The sequence below is a fragment of the Capra hircus genome, chromosome 11, assembly GCF_001704415.2.
Source record: "Capra hircus breed San Clemente chromosome 11, ASM170441v1, whole genome shotgun sequence".
Classification (NCBI taxonomy): Eukaryota; Metazoa; Chordata; class Mammalia; order Artiodactyla; family Bovidae; genus Capra; species Capra hircus.
In genome coordinates, this window is record NC_030818.1 from 92,779,248 (window position 1) to 92,796,953 (window position 17,706).

General features: G+C 45.3%; 1 protein-coding gene across 4 annotated transcripts in view; it reads left to right on the top strand.

The window, feature by feature from the left end:
* The window catches only part of MRRF (mitochondrial ribosome recycling factor), a 57,642-nt gene extending 49,357 nt beyond the window's left edge, over positions 1 to 8,285 (top strand). For 3 of the 4 annotated variants that reach the window (XM_005687043.3, XM_013967872.2, XM_018055725.1), the window contains exon 7: positions 5,928 to 8,285. In XM_005687043.3, coding sequence (XP_005687100.1) covers positions 5,928 to 6,005 — 78 coding nt within the window. In that variant the 3' untranslated portion in view covers positions 6,006 to 8,285. The remainder of the gene's footprint in view (positions 1 to 5,927) is intronic. The other variant, XM_005687042.3, reaches the window with a different exon arrangement.

Consider the following 17,706-nt stretch of genomic DNA (forward strand, 5'->3'; position numbering starts at 1 on the left):
CTCTCTGAGCAAGTCTGGGCCTCTGCCTCAGGGACCAGAGCCCATGCTCCTTGGAAAAGGAAGAACGATCACATAACCGGCACTTGTTTTTTTTTTCAATGTTTTCTTAAAAAAAAAAATTATTCAAGTAACATTAATTTATAACACTGTATGTTTCATGTATACATTATTCTACATTCTTTTTCAACTTCTGTATACACTACAGTATGCTCATCGCCAGAAGTTTAGTTTCCATCCATCACCATACACATTGACCCCTCGTTTAACCCTTTTGCACTCTCACATTTTTGGTGTAGGCCTTCAAGGTTATCTCTGTAAACATATATGGAATATTACAAGAAAAAAGGTCATGCTATATACAGTATTACATGATACATCCAGTGCAATAATCTTTATTATTTAAGATACTATCACTTTAATATTAGCTCTTACCGTTGTTGTTAATAACTTTAATTACTGTTGTATGGTTAAAAGTTTGGGTAAGAAAATATTCAGGAGACAGCCATGTGCGCACTTCATTTTGTTCATTTTTCCCCAATGGAAGGCATCAATCTGGAGTTTGGGGTGTACTTTTTTATTGTTGTTATTTATTAATTTTTTTAAGTAAGCAAGACAGGAACTGATTGCTGCTTTATCAAAAAGCTTTTTAAAATGTGTTTTTAAGTTTTGTTTCTGATTATCAAAGCAGTGTAGGTTCATTGTAGAAAATGTAGAGAATTCAGAAGACTTCAAAAATGGGGAAAATTCCCCCTATAGTCCTGGATTTGGGGATATTTCTCCTTTTCCCCCTTTTTCAACTACTTAGTTTTTTACAAAATATTTGGTAGTTTATTTATAAACATATCCTTTATTTGTTATATTTGTTTTTTGACCATGCTGGGCAGCATGTGATATCTTAGTTCCCTGACCAGGGATCAAACCCATGCCCCCTGCATTGGCAGTGTGGAGTCTTAACCTCTGGACTGCCAGGGAAACTTGGGAACTTAACTACATAGTTTTTAACGTGATCAAACAACTTTCTATCCAGTTTTTTATTTTCTGTTTAGCATTATTGGCATTTTCTTCTTCTTTCTTAAAAAGCTCTTTGTAAACAGCCACACTCTGATGGTTGCAAAATAGTCCATCTTGTGGTTATACCGTAATTCACTTTCATAAGCCCTCTTTTTGGACATTTAGTTTGTATAAACTTTTTTGTTATTATAAATAAGGTTGCAGTGAATGTTTTTATACATAGATCTTTGTTGAGATGACTTCCTAGGATAGAGTCTCCTGTGTGGAATTAGAAAATGCATATTTTTAAGCTTCTTAGTTTGTACTGTCTAAATCACTTGCAGGGTGTTTAGAATTTGTGTATTTTAAAAATTCTTGGCCTTTTCTAATCCTTGACATTTGAACCTAGCATTTTTGATGTGAACTGAAAGTGTTGCTTACCTTGGAAATATTGCTTTTACTTCCACATTCTGCAGAAAAGATTTATTCTTTCTATAAATCCATAAACCTTGCTAGAGGATAATATACCTATACATTTCTGATTTATCGACTTAGGGATTTATCCAAAATAAGTTATCAAGAATCTTATCTACAGAGTTGTCCATTGATGTATTATGTATAAAAGAAAACTGGGGAGAATTGCTTGGGGGTCCAGTGGTTAGAGCTCCACGCTTCCACTGCAGGGGACGCAACTTCCATCCCTGGTCGGGGAGCTAAGGTCACACATGCCGTGTGGTGCAGCTGGAAAAAAGCAACAACAACCTGAAAACTGTCTACATTTCTGATAGCAGTAAAATCGCTTGTTTTAGATCCATTCACTGGACTTTATATATAGACATAAAAACACTTACAGCCACAGTTAATTTATTATAAGTTTCATGTATGTGAAAAGGTTGGCAGCTTATTCACTTCAGAATATTAATGGTCACTTGGATTATGAACAATTATAATTTTATTCTTTATGAAATTTCTTTTTTAAAACTTTTTCCAAAATTCTTTTGAAGTCAGACTTTTCAAAAAGCTGTATTATAAAAGTGTTTCATCTTTGGTATACAAAAATAAAAGGGTTCAGTGGTATGTTCTCTCCACGCAGTCATGTCTGACCTCTACCTCTTCCCCACAGCCTTCCCAATCCCCAACCCAGGCCAGCTCTGCTGAAAAAGGACCAGGGTCTTCCCACTTGGGACTCTTGACATCTGCCAGCCTGCTGTTTCACCTTTGCTTCAGTTTGCTACAAGTGGATCTGCTGAACATGAAAGCACTTGGCAGAAACCACCAGTAAATTTAGCCAAGATCCTTTCACTGCTCCCTTTTTCTGAGAAACAGCCGTTCTGAAGTGGAGCTGGGTGCTAGTGGGGCTGAAGGGCTCTGAGCAGACTGTGCGGGCGGGCGGGCGGGCGGGCTGGGCTGAGGGAGGCACTGGGCGGGAGACCCCCCCACGGCACTGTGGGTGTTCTGAGCTGCGCTGCCCAGCTCTGCCCCATGCGCTTACGGTGTGCTCTTGGACTTCCCCCCCTTTTCCGTCTCTCCCTTTCATTTTCCTGAACGTATAAGGAGCCACCGTTGATGATGACGGTCATGAGCATGACAGTGATGGTGCGGATGATGTCATCATCTTTTGGGGGCAGCATTTTGTAGTGGAAAGAGCTCTTGCTGTGGAGACTGGCCTGAATTCAAATCCTAGCTCTTTCCTGTCTCAGCTTTCAAGGTCAGCAAATGGCTTCACCTTCCTGAGCCTCTGTTTCTTCATCTGTAAAGTGGGAGCAGTAATGCCTGTCTCACAGGATTTGGCAGGAGGACCAAGTGACACAGTGTACTTAAAAGCAGCTAGTGTGCTGGCTGGTCTTCAATAGTCATTTGTCCTGTTTGTCCATCCTGCTCCTCCCCTAACCTTGTGACTTTGACTGTGGGACAGGGATGGACGGTTTTAATCAGTGGAGCACAGCCTCCTTTGAATGAAGAAGGGCTAGGCCAGGTGCTATGGGCTCACCAAGGGGAGTAGCAGCACCAGACTGGCAGTCGAGGGTGGGTGGGTTCTTGGCTCAGTCACATCGCAGACTTTTTATGTGATCTCGGGCAGGTCAGTTAAAATCCCATGCCTTGGTCTGCTATTTTGTAAAATGGGGATAATATCTGTCCCATCTGCCTTATGGTGTAGGTATGTGAGTGAGGTTGTTGGATCTGAATGAAGTCACAGAGGACAAAACACTTCTGCGTAGTGTGAACTGTTGTGCAACTATCAGATGAAATAATATTAAAAGGAGATCAAACCAGTCAATCCTAAAGGATATCAGTCCTGAATATTCATTGGAAAGACTCATGCTGAAGCTGCAATGCTTTGGCCACCTGATGCGAAGAGCCGACTCATTGGAAAAGAGCCTGATGCTGGGAAAGATTGAAGGCAGGAGGCGAAGGGGGCAACAAAGGACGAGATGGTTGGATGGCATCACTGACTCAGTGGACATGAGTTTGAGCAAGTTTTGAGATGTGGCGAAGGACAGGGAAGCCTGGTGTGCTGCAGTCCATCAGGTTGCAAAGAATGGGACATAACTGAACGACTGAACAACAACAAAGGGAGATAATAATAGTATTTTCTGTATTTTGAACATGATGTGAAGTAACGCATGTAAAGTTTTTAGCCCAGCATTTGGCTCTTAGTAAATAGATGCTGTTGTTCGTATCCTTGCTCTTAATCATTGTTATTTTAAGATGGAAAAGATGAACTTGCAGGTGGACTGTCCCCAAGGGCACTCTGTGCCTGTAATATGGCAGAGAGTAAATATTTTCATTAATTGATTAAATTAAAAAGAAGTCAGAAAGTGATAGTAAAAATCGGAGTAACACAAGCAGCATTTGCATAGCAAATAACCAGTTTAAACATACTTGCATATTCATGATCTTATTTAACCCTCACAATTCCTTTCTGAGGTGGGGACTCACCTCCCCATTGGAGAGATAAGGAAACTGAGACTCAGGGTGGGGAAATGACTGGCACCCTGTCGCCCCACTGAGAGCTGAAGCCAGAACCTTGTTACCAGCCAGTTCCTTCAGGTACCCTTCCTCCCCTCAGTCCCAGCCTCTGTCCTCAGACGCCATCTTCCCAGAGGAGGCTTGCAGCCCTCATTCCTGGCTGCCTCATGCTACCAGCACGTGGGTGCTGGAGTGCTGCTGGGCACCACGCCACACCCCACACAAGGAGGCTGCTCGGGGTGGGGGCACAGGAAGCCTCTCAGGGGCTTGTGCCCGCTGAGTGAGGATCCCAGGCAGCCGCTCTGAGCTGGTCCTGTTCAGAGTGCCCGGCAGCCCAAGCAGCTTTGCTCTCCCCTCCTCCAAAATGTGCAGCTGTTGCTATGGTAAGAGTCTGGCTGTCTCCCTGCCTGGGACCAATTGCTCCAAATCCTTTTTAGTTGATATCCTTTCCAGGGCATTTATTTCCCAGTTCCTGGCCAAGGCCTGTGGTCTGCAAATAAAGATGTCAAACAGCCGCTGTGCTGCTGAGCACACAGAACTGGGTACCACACTGCCCCCTTCAAAGCTTCCTGCCTGAGGTCTCTTTTAGACATGGGACTGGAGGCTTGCAACACTTACTCAGTTGTATTGTTTCTTTTTTCGTTCTTAGAGTGAGTTTGTGTTTCCTACAGAAAATGTGGAGGATACAGAAAAGCACAGAAAACTAATAATTATTCATTTAGGAAATATTTCCTGAGCACTTGCTATGGACTAAGCTTTATGCTGAATGTGACAGATACCGACATGAATAATACATTTCCTGTCTTCCCATCACTAAAAGATAATCACTAGTAATATTTTGACACGTTTTCTTCTAGTTTTTAAATATATCTGAGATCATTTCTACTATGTATATACACATTTTGTATTCTTTTTTCTTGAATTCAAGGGTAACATGGGCATGTTTCCATGATGTTATAAATAATATCTTGAAACATTATTTCTTTTTCTCTGATTACAAAAGCAGTCCATGCTTGTTATAAAACAGACATGTCAGAACTGTATACTGGAATGTTATTTGTATTTATACCCTCTCCATGAGAAGTAGACAGTCTTAACCCTTTTCAATGACTATATGTATTCAATTACATATACTATCATTTTAAGTTTTCTCATTTTTGATTATAAGCTTTGATAACTATCTTTGCATGTAGAACTTAAGGACATTTTCTTAGATTCTATTCATGTGGTAATTTCCCAGTTAAGAGAGTTTGGGGTTAAAAAGGATATGAACACTTGCATCAATTTGAATTCCTATCCATGATATGTGAGTTCATCCATTTCACCACAGCTCTGGTATTGACTATTATAATTAAAAACCGCAACATCAAATTTTGTTAACTGTGATAACTAAATTATATCTTGGTTTAATTTGCATTTCTTCAGTGTCTATTGAATTTTCCATGTTTGTTAACCAGATGTACTTCATCTTTTTTCAAGATTTTTTTTTCTGCTTGTTTATTGGGATCTTAATATTCCCCTTATCAATTGGCATGAGGGCTTTATATAGCAGAGTGTCTGAAGTGTAGGAAATTCTAGAGTTTCATTAAGGGACAGATTAGACTGACTTCTCTGTACTGTTATAATTGTTAACTATTTGGGGGCTCTGCAGTCAGACTACCCAGGATTAAATTCTTATCAATGCTACTTTACAGCTGTGGATCCTGAACAAATGATTTTAACTGCCTCAGTTTCCTCATCTGTAAAATGGAAACATGACACTGTCTCATGGTGTCTATTTCTTCCTGTCCAGAGTCAATAAGAGTATGTGTACAAAGTTCTTAGTTCCGTGCCTGGCTGGGATGCAATTCACATGAGCTTTAGTTAGCATTTTTTATTTCCCGGATAATCTTCATAGTTGTAGAACATTTCTCCCCCTCCTCTTGCCAGCCCCAGTTACCAGGTTGTCTCATTTTGTTTTTCTGCAGATCAGCCAAATGGCCGATGACACAGTGGCAGAGCTGGACAGGCATCTGGCCATGAAAACCAAAGAGCTTCTTGGATGAAAACCCACCAGGGCCAGCAGTGCTCCAGAGCCCAGTTCCTAGCGGATCCCATGGGTGGCAAATCGGCACTTCTCTATTCCATCCATACGGAAAGTTGTCACCTTGCATTGTCAGTCCTAGTGACCGACGGCCTTCCAGTGGGACACTGTTTATTCTCTTCCTCCTGTCCGCTGACCACCGTATCTCCTCTGGGCCTTCTGGCATGGGTGGTCCTCAGAGATGCTCTCTTGCTGACAGAAGGCCTTCACTTGGGCCATTTGTCTTGACCATGACGTCACCAAGCTGTTAGGACCATTGGCAGGCTTGCCGCTGTCTGCTCCTCATCTCGGGAGCCTTCTTTTCAGACAATTAGTCACGCCCTGTCCCCACTTTTGAACTCTGCTTGGGCCAGTGTGAGCCTTCACCCGTGTTGGGTACCTTTGCCCATTTTCACCAAACAGTAAAACCTAAATAAATTGGAAAGAATAACAAGCGCGGAGGAAACGATCGGATCGGTGTGGATTCATGATCTCCAAGGACCAGTGTGTAAAGCATCCGGAACAGTGCTTTTGCTCTCTCCCCTTACCATCCTCCCACTCCTTGCCTGACCGGTCCTGTTCACCCTTGGGTCTCAGCTTGGAGAGCATGTCCTTTCCCCTGCCCAACCTAGGATGCCTGTTATTGGCTCTCCTAGCACTTTCCACTGCTTTTATCTGAACCTCAGTTATTCTTTTTGATAATTAGTCTGTTTATTTTTAGTTTCCTTAGAAGTTGGCATAATGGAACATAGTAGTCTGGAACTACTGTGGAACATAGTCTGGAACATGGTAGGCATTCAGTGTGTTGTGAATGAGTGGCACATAGTAGCTGCTCAACAAATGCCAGCTGTTTTTCCTTTCTTTGCACTCTGAACATGGTTCTTCTCTCATTTTTCACTCTTGCCTCTGTCCTCAACATTTACTCGGTAATGAGATCTCTGTCCCCAGGGCCTGCCTGTTACTGATGGACAAGTTGTTTATTGTGGTGCATCTTTGGGTACTAGGTTAAGTTACGTTCTCCCCCTAGTAAATCTCTTCCCTTTGTTTGTTCATTTATTCAGTCATTCATTCATAATCTAGCCATCGTGAGCTAGATTCATAACAATTCTGGGTAATCTTTTTAATCCTCACAGTAAACTTGCAAGATATAGATTATCTCCATTTTGCAAGTAGGAAAACTAAGACATGACAATATTAGATAACTTGCCCAAAGTGTTAGAGGGTTTCATTATTCACTGTCCGCCTCATTTTACAGAGAGGGGAGAGCTCACAGAGGTTCGGTTTCTTGCCCGGGATTTCACAGCTATCACCGGGCAGACCTGGGCATCGCAGTGAGGCCTGATCTCAATCCTGTGCTCTGCCCACTGCATCCTGATGCCTTCACAAGCGGTGGAGCGCCCTCTGTGTGCCAGGCACTGTGCTCTGTGCTAGGACTACAAAGATGGGGGAGACACGGCCCCTGGCTTTGAGAGGTGCATGGTCACTGGACTGTGTTGCTGTCTATGGTCTCTTGGCCGGAAAGTAGAAGGTCTCTTCCAGTTCTGCCAGATGTCTACCTTTAGAATGGAACCCTCTCTGGCGGCAGCAAGGCCTGGCCACATTCCTTCTAAGCAGCATCCACACTCTCTTCTGCTGTTTGTTTCCCCTCAGACTCTGTCCCCTGCGAGAGGTAATAAAGGCTGCCCTTCTCCCTCTGCTTGTACTGGCAGAGCATGCTGCACAACAGCCAGTGGGATTCAAGGTCAGAATTAGGTCAAAGATGAAAGAAGGGAACACAGACTCCAGCCCCGCTTACCTGTCCTCAGTCCAACCACATTCACCAGCCCCAAGTAACCATCACACAGTCAGAAGTCAGCCAGGGGGAGGGACAGGGAAAGAAATAGCAATCAAGGGAGATATTTTTTGGGGGGTAAGCCACATGGCAGGGGCTTTGCAACAGTCTTTCGTGAGTGGCCGAAATCCCCCACTCACTACAAATGTGCTGCTCAAAGATGCAGGATTTTTTAATAAACAGAGGAAATGATAAATTATGTTGTAACTCCACTCCAAAGGCATTTGGTTCTTAACAGCCAAATCCTCTGTAGTCTTTAAATAAACAAAAACTTATTTGGTGAACAGACGGGGGGGAAAATGAAAGATTTTCTGTACTTGGGTTCCACATGTCAACAATTTCTCTCCTGTGTGTGTGTTGGCCAAAGCCGTATATCATGATAAATGAATAAAGGAAAACCTCGAGCCCAGGGCAGTCAGACGGCTCAGCAAATGGCTTTCAGCTGATTGCTCTATTTCGGTTGACATTTATCAAAGGGTTTCTCTGCTACTCTGCATGTCAGGCCTGCCGTGGTGGCAGGGACGAGAGGGAAACTACCTGTTTGGATGTGCTGAGGAGTGAGTGATGCTGAAGCAATTCATCCTCCCTTCTCGAGTCTCTCTCTCACAAAGGAAAACTGGGTATGGAAATTCTTACACTTGGCCAGAAAAATTAGCCACGTCCTCTATTCAGTTCAATGGCTTTCAAAGTCCCATGAAAAATACAGGCCAAAGAGAATTTGGGAACTTCTTTATCTGTTTATTTTTTCTTCTTTCTTGTGTATGTGTGTGTGTATGTGTGTGTTGGAAATTACAGAAGAAACTGGAAGGTAAAAAGTTAAAAAGAAACATCTCTTACAAATCCTGAATTGCATACTCCCCTTTAAAAATTAGATGTATGTACTTCCAGACCTTTCCCTATGTGTGTGTAATTTTTTGAAAAACAGGGATGTGCACCATTCTGTTTCTGTTTTGAAACTTGACTTTTTTTTTTTTTTAACTCAACACATGGCCCTCTAGCCATGTGTGAACACATAGAAAAAAAATTCATCCTTTTTCATTGCCTTACAGTATTCCATAATAAGGATGTAATATAACTTATTATCACTCCCATGGTATTTTAAAAAATAATTTCAACTGCATTGAAGATGTTTCTATTTATTTATTTTTTTGAGAAAAAAGAACCCCTCATCCAGGTTGATCTCTTTTTGAGGTCCTAGTCAGCCTCAGACTACCATTTATTAAGTCCCTACTGTAAACCAGGTACCATGCTGAACACTTTACATGTGTTACTACATCTAAATGTCTGAACAGTCCTAGTTGTTGTAGGTTATACTCCTATCTGTGTTTACATATTTGAAAACCAAGGTTCAGAAAGGGTACACACAGCTATTAATAGTAAGTGCTGGAGTGAAATTTGAGATTCAGATCTAACTTTTAAGTGGGGCCCCTGATCAGTACGCTTCAGTTTGTAAGTGTTCATTAAGTACTGACTCAGAAGGCACCCAGCAGTTTCTGGGCCCTGAAGGTGATAGGAGGGAAGCAGAGAGCTCACTTTTATAAAATGATTAGAAAACTTTCTAGCAAAGGGCTGCGTGCAAAACAGTCCAATGGCTGGTACATAGACAACGCCGAAGAAATGGTAGCTCTTATGGAGACAGTAAAGATACATATTTATTCCTCCTCTAGAACCTATTGGAGAATCAGGGAGCGAGTGGAAAGACCATCCAGAAGTGAATACTGATAATAACCACAATAATAGTATTGACAGCATCAGTAACTAATATTTGGCTTGGTGCTTTTTAGTTTTCAAAGTTCTATCAATACAGCCTTTCTCCCACTGGAATCACTGGGTGAACCTTTGCAAGTTCTTTTGCTCTAAGAAGGGTCAGTTTTCATTATGTGTGTAAACAGGTACATTCTCTGTTCTGAGGGGTGCAAGTTTTGAAATGGACGCTATACATGGATATGTATATCTATATATCTCCATATATATGGAAAATATATTTCGTAGATTACAGTGTTTACATTTTCTGTATTTTTGCTTACTTTGTGACCCTCGGCTGAGAGTTGGACTGCAAGTGGTGTGTTCAGCCTCCTGTTATTAGCATTCTTGTCTCTCTCCGCATGTCCTGTAATTTCTGCTCTGTGAAAGTGCTGGTGTGTTGTTTGCCGCAGAGATAGCCTGAGTCACACCTTCTTCGTCTCATTCAGTGTCAGGAGTCTGAATTCTATCCTATCATAGATCAAGATCGCAGCCCTCGCTTGCTTTTTGTTTACATTTGCTTGGTGTATCTTTCCTGTCCGTTTATTTTTAGGCTTTTCGAATCAGTATTCTAGGTTGTATGTCTTTTATAAAGTTAGATTTTGTCCTATGAACCCTTCTAAAACGCCTTTTCAGTTTTTGTCTTTATTTTTCATTGTAGTAGAGTGCGTGTTGCATAAAATTTGCCATCTTAGCCATTCTTAAGCATAGAGTTAGGAGTGTCTACCTTCACATGGTTGTGCAACCAGCTTCCAAAACTCTTCTCCTTGTAGAACTGAAACTCAGCCCCTTAAACAGCTCCCATGCCTCCCTCTCCCACCCCCTGGCAGCCACCATTTACTTTCTGTCTCTGTGAATTTAACTGCTCTAAGTACCTCATATAAATGGAATCACACAGCATTTGTCTTGTTGTGACTAGCTTATTTCACTTAGCATAATGTAGCGTGTGTCAGAATAGCTTTCCTTTTTAATGCTGAAAAATGTTCTATTGTCTGTATGTATGAGACTCCTTTCAATAGATGACTTAAACTCATTTATATTTATTGATGATACTGTTAGGTTTAGTAGAACCCACTTACTCTTTTTTTTCTTTCTGTGCAGTGTTAACAAAAGCTGGTTTGGTGTTGAAACCCTTCGCATTAGATGGAAAAGGGTTGCCTCTGCAGAGAGGAAGTTACCGTTTGTTGAAAGAACAAATGAGTGATGATCCTTGTCTCGTCCCTCCCTCTCCTCTGGTCTCTGTTTTCATCCTTCCTGTGGTGTTAGGTCAGATCACCCTGAAACATAGCCTTGATCCTTTCATTCTTCTGTCCCCAAACCTTCAATGGCTCCTCATTTGCTGCTGAATTATGGTCAAACTCTTCTCCCTGGCATCCAGTAACTTCTGCAGTCTCTCTCTTTAGCTATGACACACCACCCACAGCTGCCCCGCTAAGGCAGCCAGTGCTTATGCTAAGTGGAATGATAGCTTTTCTGAAATTTTGTGCTGCTTTCTTCTACCTTCATGTCTTGTCTTGGGCTATTTCCTTTGCCTGATGTATGCTCCTTTAAATTCCTGCCCCACCCAGTAGGCAGAATTTCTATCTGGCCTTCAAAAGCCATGGTCCCATGTCCTTCCTTAAACTAACCTATTCATTTCTTTAAAAGAAATTTGTTTAAAATTCATTTGGCTGCCTCGGGTCTTAACTTGGGTTGTACAGAAGCTTTTGTTGCAGCATGCAGGCTTAGTTGCTCAGTGGCATGTGAGACTTTAGTTCCCTGACCAGGGATTGAACCCTGCTTTGGAAGGCAGATTTTTTTTTAAATTTATTTACTTTTAATTGAAGGATAATTGCTTTACAATATTGGTTTCATTTCTGCCATACATCGATAGCAAGGCAGATTCTTAACCCCTGGACCATCAGAGAAGTCTCAAAACCATGTATTTACCTACCTGTTCCTCCTCCCCCCTAGCCCTACATGTGCATAAGTAGCGTCCCCGCTTGAATGTTCCTCGTGCACCGGAACTCCACGGCCCCACCTGGATTGCTCTTGCCCCCCATGCCTGCTCTCCTCCTGCATTTCCTCTCAGAATGGCACCACCTCCACCAGGTGCCAAGCCAGGACACCGGGAGCCACCTGGGCTCCGCCTCCCTCACCCCGTTCATCCAGTCATAAGTCCTGTCATTTCTGACTCTGCTTTCCTTTTTGGGTGCACTTTGAGGGTTACAAACCCAGGAACAGATGTGGCATGTGTCCCGGACTGGCCTTGCTGAGATCTCTGGCCCTACCTCGGAGGCAGAGCAGCACTGCCATTAGATGAGTCCTGGGTAATTCCCTTGAAAAGCCCTGTGCTTTTTAACTTTTGGCCCCCTGACTAACGTAGTGCTGGGCACAGAGCAGGTATCCAGTTGTAACAGACCTGCCAGGACTTGAATACACATGAAGTCCCTTTGCATCGTAACCCAGAGTTTCTCTAATCACTCACCTGCTTACTCAGATCTCCAGCCTCATCCATGGAGTCAGCCTTGGAAATTTCTGGACATCTCCTAGCAGCTTCCTCCCGAGTGTCCATGGTCACTGGTACCCACCACACTCCTCTCCCACTCAGGCCCCCTTGATGGCACCGTTACCAGGAATGCCACTTGGGGGGTGGGGGGGCTCCTGTATTCCTACTGGAGTGTCAGCTTCGGTGATAAGAGTGCTGGATCCTGGACTTGGGGTGCCTGCGCATGATGGGTGGGGAAGAAAAGGGGGAAAGCTTTCTTCCCTAATCCCAGGCTGCCCTTGGCCCTCTGAACTCCAAAGTGGTCTCCCTGGGGTGTGTGTGTGTGCTTAGTCGCTCAGTCGTGTCCGACTCTTTGCAACCCTGTGGACTGTAGCCTGCCAGGCTCCTCTGTCCATGGAATTCTCCAGGCAAGAGTCCCGGAGTGGGTTGCTATGCCCTCCTCCAGGGGATCTTCCCAATCTGGGGATTGAACCCAGGTCTCCCGCATTGAAAGCAGATTCTATACCATCTGAGCCACCAGGGAAACCAAGTCCCAAAAGGCTGCAGCACGGTGGCTCCTCCAAAGGCTGACTCCTACCCCGGATGTGGTCTCTCAACTGCCCCCAGCGGCCCAGGCACGTGGTTTCTCTCCCCTCCAGGCTCTAGCCTCCGCTAAAGTCACCCGCTCTTGGCTGACAAGGAAAACAAATCCTGGGTTTTTGCTGTGTATCAGGCAACTCTACAAACTATTATTTTGCTCCTTTTAAGATTGAGGAAACAAGCACAGAGAGGTGAAATTATTTGTTCAAAGAGGCAGACCAGAGGAAGACTTAGAACACAGGGAGTCTGGTGTCTGACCCCAAGCTAGGCTGCCTCAATACATTATTTTTTAAAATCAATCAATCAATTAATTGATTTAGTTGTGTTGGAGCTCAGTTGCAGCACGTGGTATCTCTGTTGCCGCACGAGGGCTTCTCTAGTTGCGGTACGTTCAGTAGTTGCGGTACGTTCAGTAGTCGCGGCACTCGGGCTCAGCTCCCCCACCCACGTCATATGGGATGTTCGTTCCTTGACCAGGAATCGAACCCGAGTCCCCTGCATTGGAAGGCAGATTCTCAACCACTGGACTGCCACGGAAGTCCCGCAATACGTTATTTTAACTAAGAGACCAGAGGGGCTGGAAAGGTCTTATGAGGGCTGAAGTGGCCAGAGAGAATGCACAGGTCCTGTCCCAGTTTTGTCCTTTCCAAAGAAGGGCATGGCAACCCACTCCAGTATTATGGCCTGGAGAATGCCATGCACAGAGGAGCCTGGCAGGCTACAGTCTATAGGGTCGCAAAGAGTAGGACGTGACTGAGTGACTAACACGTGTCCTCCACTTCCCCAGGAGTCCCAAGGAGAGGCTTAGACGAGATCAGTGCTTTCAAGTTTGAAACGTAGCCAGAGAATCCCTGGTGCTCCCCGACATGTTGACCCATTTGGGGCAAAATAAAAGCAATGTAGCAAACATTTCCACAAAATTATTTAACTAAAAGACTCATCTGCATTCTTAACATCTTGCTCTTCCTACTCCTGTTATCGGTGCTAATATATTCTTTCTCTAATGGAACGATAAGCAGTTGGTGATTCTAAAAAAAAATCCTCCTTTAGAAAAATAAATAGTTGGTCACCTTCTGTTGCTCCCCTCAATTTTTTCTAACTGTACAGATGCTTGAATCCCAAAGTGGGAGCCATAGGACCTCGCCTACTCTTAGAGCTGACGTCCCCAGGGCTGTCATCCCCACGAAGCTGGAGCTGTAACCAGGGAGAGAAGCGAAGGGGGCGGTTTGACCTGTGTGGGTGTCGGGGACCCGGTGGGTGAACAAGCAGTGACGGTGAGGCAGGGGTTGGAACAGGACAATAGTCAATCATCAGGGTTCAGAGTCCCGCGAGGGAGGAGGGAAGGGCAGGGAGAGGTGAGTCAGAGAGAGGAGAGAGGGAGACAAGACAGAGAGAGACAGAGACATGCACGCAGGGCCGGAGGGAGGGAGGCAGACTCAGAGACAAAGAGATACAAGCAGGCACTCATGTACAAGCGCATGTAGAAGCAGCAGGTGGAAGCAGGAGACGGTCCCAGAGAGAGCAGCTGATGGTGGCAGCGAGACAGTTAACAGGCATTCCAAAAGAGGAGACCACAGACACAGAGGGAGCTAGAGAAATACAAAGAGAGAAAGCAGCAGAAATCGGGGAGAGAAATAGAGGTTTAAAAAAAAAGAAAAAGAGAATGGAAAGAGACAAATACCTAGATGGAGGCTGAGTGAGGCAGACACAGGAGAGAGAGCCCGGCGGGCAGCCTTGGGGGTGGGGGCCCAGGTCTGCAGCACAGGGTGTGGGTGAAGGAAGAGGCCGCAGCGGCCCCGGGCCAGGGCTGCGGGGACAGATAAGCTTGCCTGCCAAAGGAAAGCAGGGGAAGGAAAGACGTTTACAAATCCCCCGGGGGAAGAAAGCCAGCGAGGCTGCCCCTGCCCTGGAGAACAATGGGTACTTGACTTCAGTGGGTCATTAATGAGACAATTAATGGAAAGAGTAACAGAGGCCTCCCCAGGGAGGACTTGGAGAGTGGATAAGTGGAATTATTGTGGGGCCAGTGCGGTGGTTCTAAGGGAGGGGGGCTGTCCCCACAGTCCCAGATGTCCAGCATGCCAACTGCAGATTCCTGGCCTGGGGCCTGAGGCATGGGGCCTCCCCCAGCCCCCTACCACCCTGTATGCCCTGTGGTCCCCGACCCTGGACCCCTGCCAGCCCTCAGATGGAGCCCCAGCCTCTCTATCCCCATGTTTTTGACGCTGTTGCTCTCTCTGCCTTGAATGTTGCCCCTTGATTATCTGCATCCATGGAAACCCTAACCCATTCCAGGGATAAATAAATGTGGTGCATCCATCCAGTGCAGCGAGTCAGAGCCATATGTTTCCGTAAGTGTTGGGCCCCCTCGACATGTAATAGGCAGTGCAGAAAGCAAACAGCCATATGAACAGTGTGACACCATTCATGGAAATTAGAATGACTCGAACACAAAGCATTTATTTTTAAAATTATGGTTGTCTTTATTTTGCATTATAAAGTTGTGTTTTTAAAGAGAGGGTTGTGAGGGGAGACTTCCTAAATTCATAACAGTAGATTGCTACTTGGGTGGGGGGTGCAGGGTAGTGGGGTGGCTTAAAGGGCACCTAATGTCATCTTCCGTGTATAAATACAGCTGAAAAGTTGACAGTATGGTAACTTGGGGTTGTAAAAATAGAAGTGGTTGAAGTGGTTGTTACCTTTTCTGCTTTTTTTTTCTTTCTGTACTTAACTTTTTTTTTTTTTTTTTTTTTTTGAGACAGAGACATCCTAGTTACCCTCCAGATCCAGCTCAGGGCTCCAGGAACCCACCCCCCAAATCAGATGTTGTCTCCCCGCCCCTCTCCCCATGCCAAGCTCCCAAGGCTCTCGGTGCTCTCCCTCCTGTGTTTCCCTTTGTGACTGCGTTTCCCGTGGACAGTCTTCCACATGGGACTTGCACGAAACCCGGGGTAGCTGTGAGACTGAACCTCACCCTCCTTCACATCCCTGAAGGAGGCAACCCACCAAGCTCTGTTCACATCTCAGATCCGACGCATAATCGGTGCTGGGGGATGGGAGGTGGGTGCTGGCAGTCAAAGCATGGCTTCCAGAATGGGGATCTAGGGAGGGGAGCAGCTGCCATTCAAGTATATTCAGAGGATCTCCCTGGCGGTCCAGTGGTTAGGACTCTGTGTTTCCACTGCAGGGAGCACAGGTTCGATCCCTGGTCGGGAAACTAGGATTCTACATACAGTGTGGGGTGGCTTATACACACACATGTATGCATATTCAGGAAAGAAGAGAGGTGAACTTGTTTACTGTGACCAGAAAATCACCCGCCCATCATCAACTGGTTGTTTGTGGTGACACTGCTAACAAAGCCGCAAGCTAGAGTTACGGCAGAGTCCCCACTCCCATGCGCCCACTGGTGCATGTGGCTCCTTCTACCCGAATCTACGCACTAAACTTCCCCCTAGTTCCAGCCAGTGAATCTCAGAATTGCTGGTACAGTGGAGGTGGTGTAGAGCTGACAGGAAGGCCGCCAGTCCTGGCCCACCCATCTGGGCAGGTGTGAGTCCACCCGTCACAGCGGTGCCATTTGCTGAGTGACTCCTCTATGCCAAGCTGTGTCAGCTAATTTAATTCTCCCAATAGCCCCTGTTTTACAGGGGAGGCCTCAGGAAGGCTGACTTGCTCACGGTCGCGGGATGGCTGTGCTGGGACTCCAGTCTCAGGTCTGGGTGTCGGGGATGCAGAGGTTTCCTTACTTCCAGGCAGCTCCCTCGTTGTACGAAAGGGGGAAACGAACTCATCCATTAACAGCATAGCAAGTGAGTGCCAGAGCTGGGATTTGACCCCAGAGTTCCTGACCACTTACCCATCCCCCAGCCCCAGATTGCCCACGGCAGTCTACCATTTAGCAGGATTTTTTCATCCGCTATGTCATTATGTCTTCAGGGGACATAAAACTGTAGGGTCTCGGGAGCAGGGAGGGTCCTTGGAGACCATCTTGCTTGGTTCCCTGTTTGTTGTGACCAGGAATTTAAGGCCTAAATTAGGCAAGTGACTCATGACCCACAGAGTCCTGTGGGTTCTCAGAATCTATTGACCCCGAACTTTAGAGTTCATTTTAATAATAGTTAACTTGGTAGCCAAACCTGGAGCAGACTGGAAACAATAAATTAGAATGCGGAATTTGTTGTCCACACAGAGATATCTGTTAAATGTGGAATACATGAATGAATGGACTTCCCTCGTGGCACTAGTGGTAAAGAACCCATCTGTCAATGTAGGAGACATAAGGGACATGGGTTCGATCCCTGGGCCAGGAAGATCCCCCGGAGAAAGGCATGGCAACCCACTCCAGTATTCTTGCCTGAAGAATCCCTTGGACAGAGGAGCCTGGTAGGCTACAGTCCATATGGTTGCAAAGAGTCGGACACGACTGATGTGACTTAGCACGCATGCACATACCTGAATGAATGGATGGATGGATGGATGGATGGATGGATGGATAGATGTTTGACTGCCAGGCTGACTTCTGCCTCCCACCAGGTTTCCCTTCCTGTGGAAATTCCCTGGTGGTCCAGTGGTTAAAAATCTGCCTTGCCATTCTGAGGATGTGGGTTCAATCCTTTAAGGGGAAACTAAGATCCCACAGGCTGAGGAGCAGCTAAGCCCACGCACCACAATGAAAGATCCCGCACGAAGCAATAGAGATTGTCTGTGCTGCAGCTAAGACCCAACGCAACCAAGTAAATAAATACTTTTAAAAAACCAGATTAATCATCTTAATCATCCAGCCTTTGCCACTGTGGCTCGGTTCAAGAGCCCTGTAGCTCCCCATTGCCTGGATAACTGAATCACCTCCTTCGTTCTTTCATTATGGTGGAGGCCCCTCTGACCCATTGTCCATGTGGTGAACCCTTCAAAATGCAAATCATACTGCTCCTCTTCACAGCTCCCTATTGCCTCCAGGGAAAAGGCCCAGATTCTCACCCCCAGATCTTGACTGCAAGGTTTAACTTGGACTGTCTGTCTAACCCCATCTCACAGCAGGCT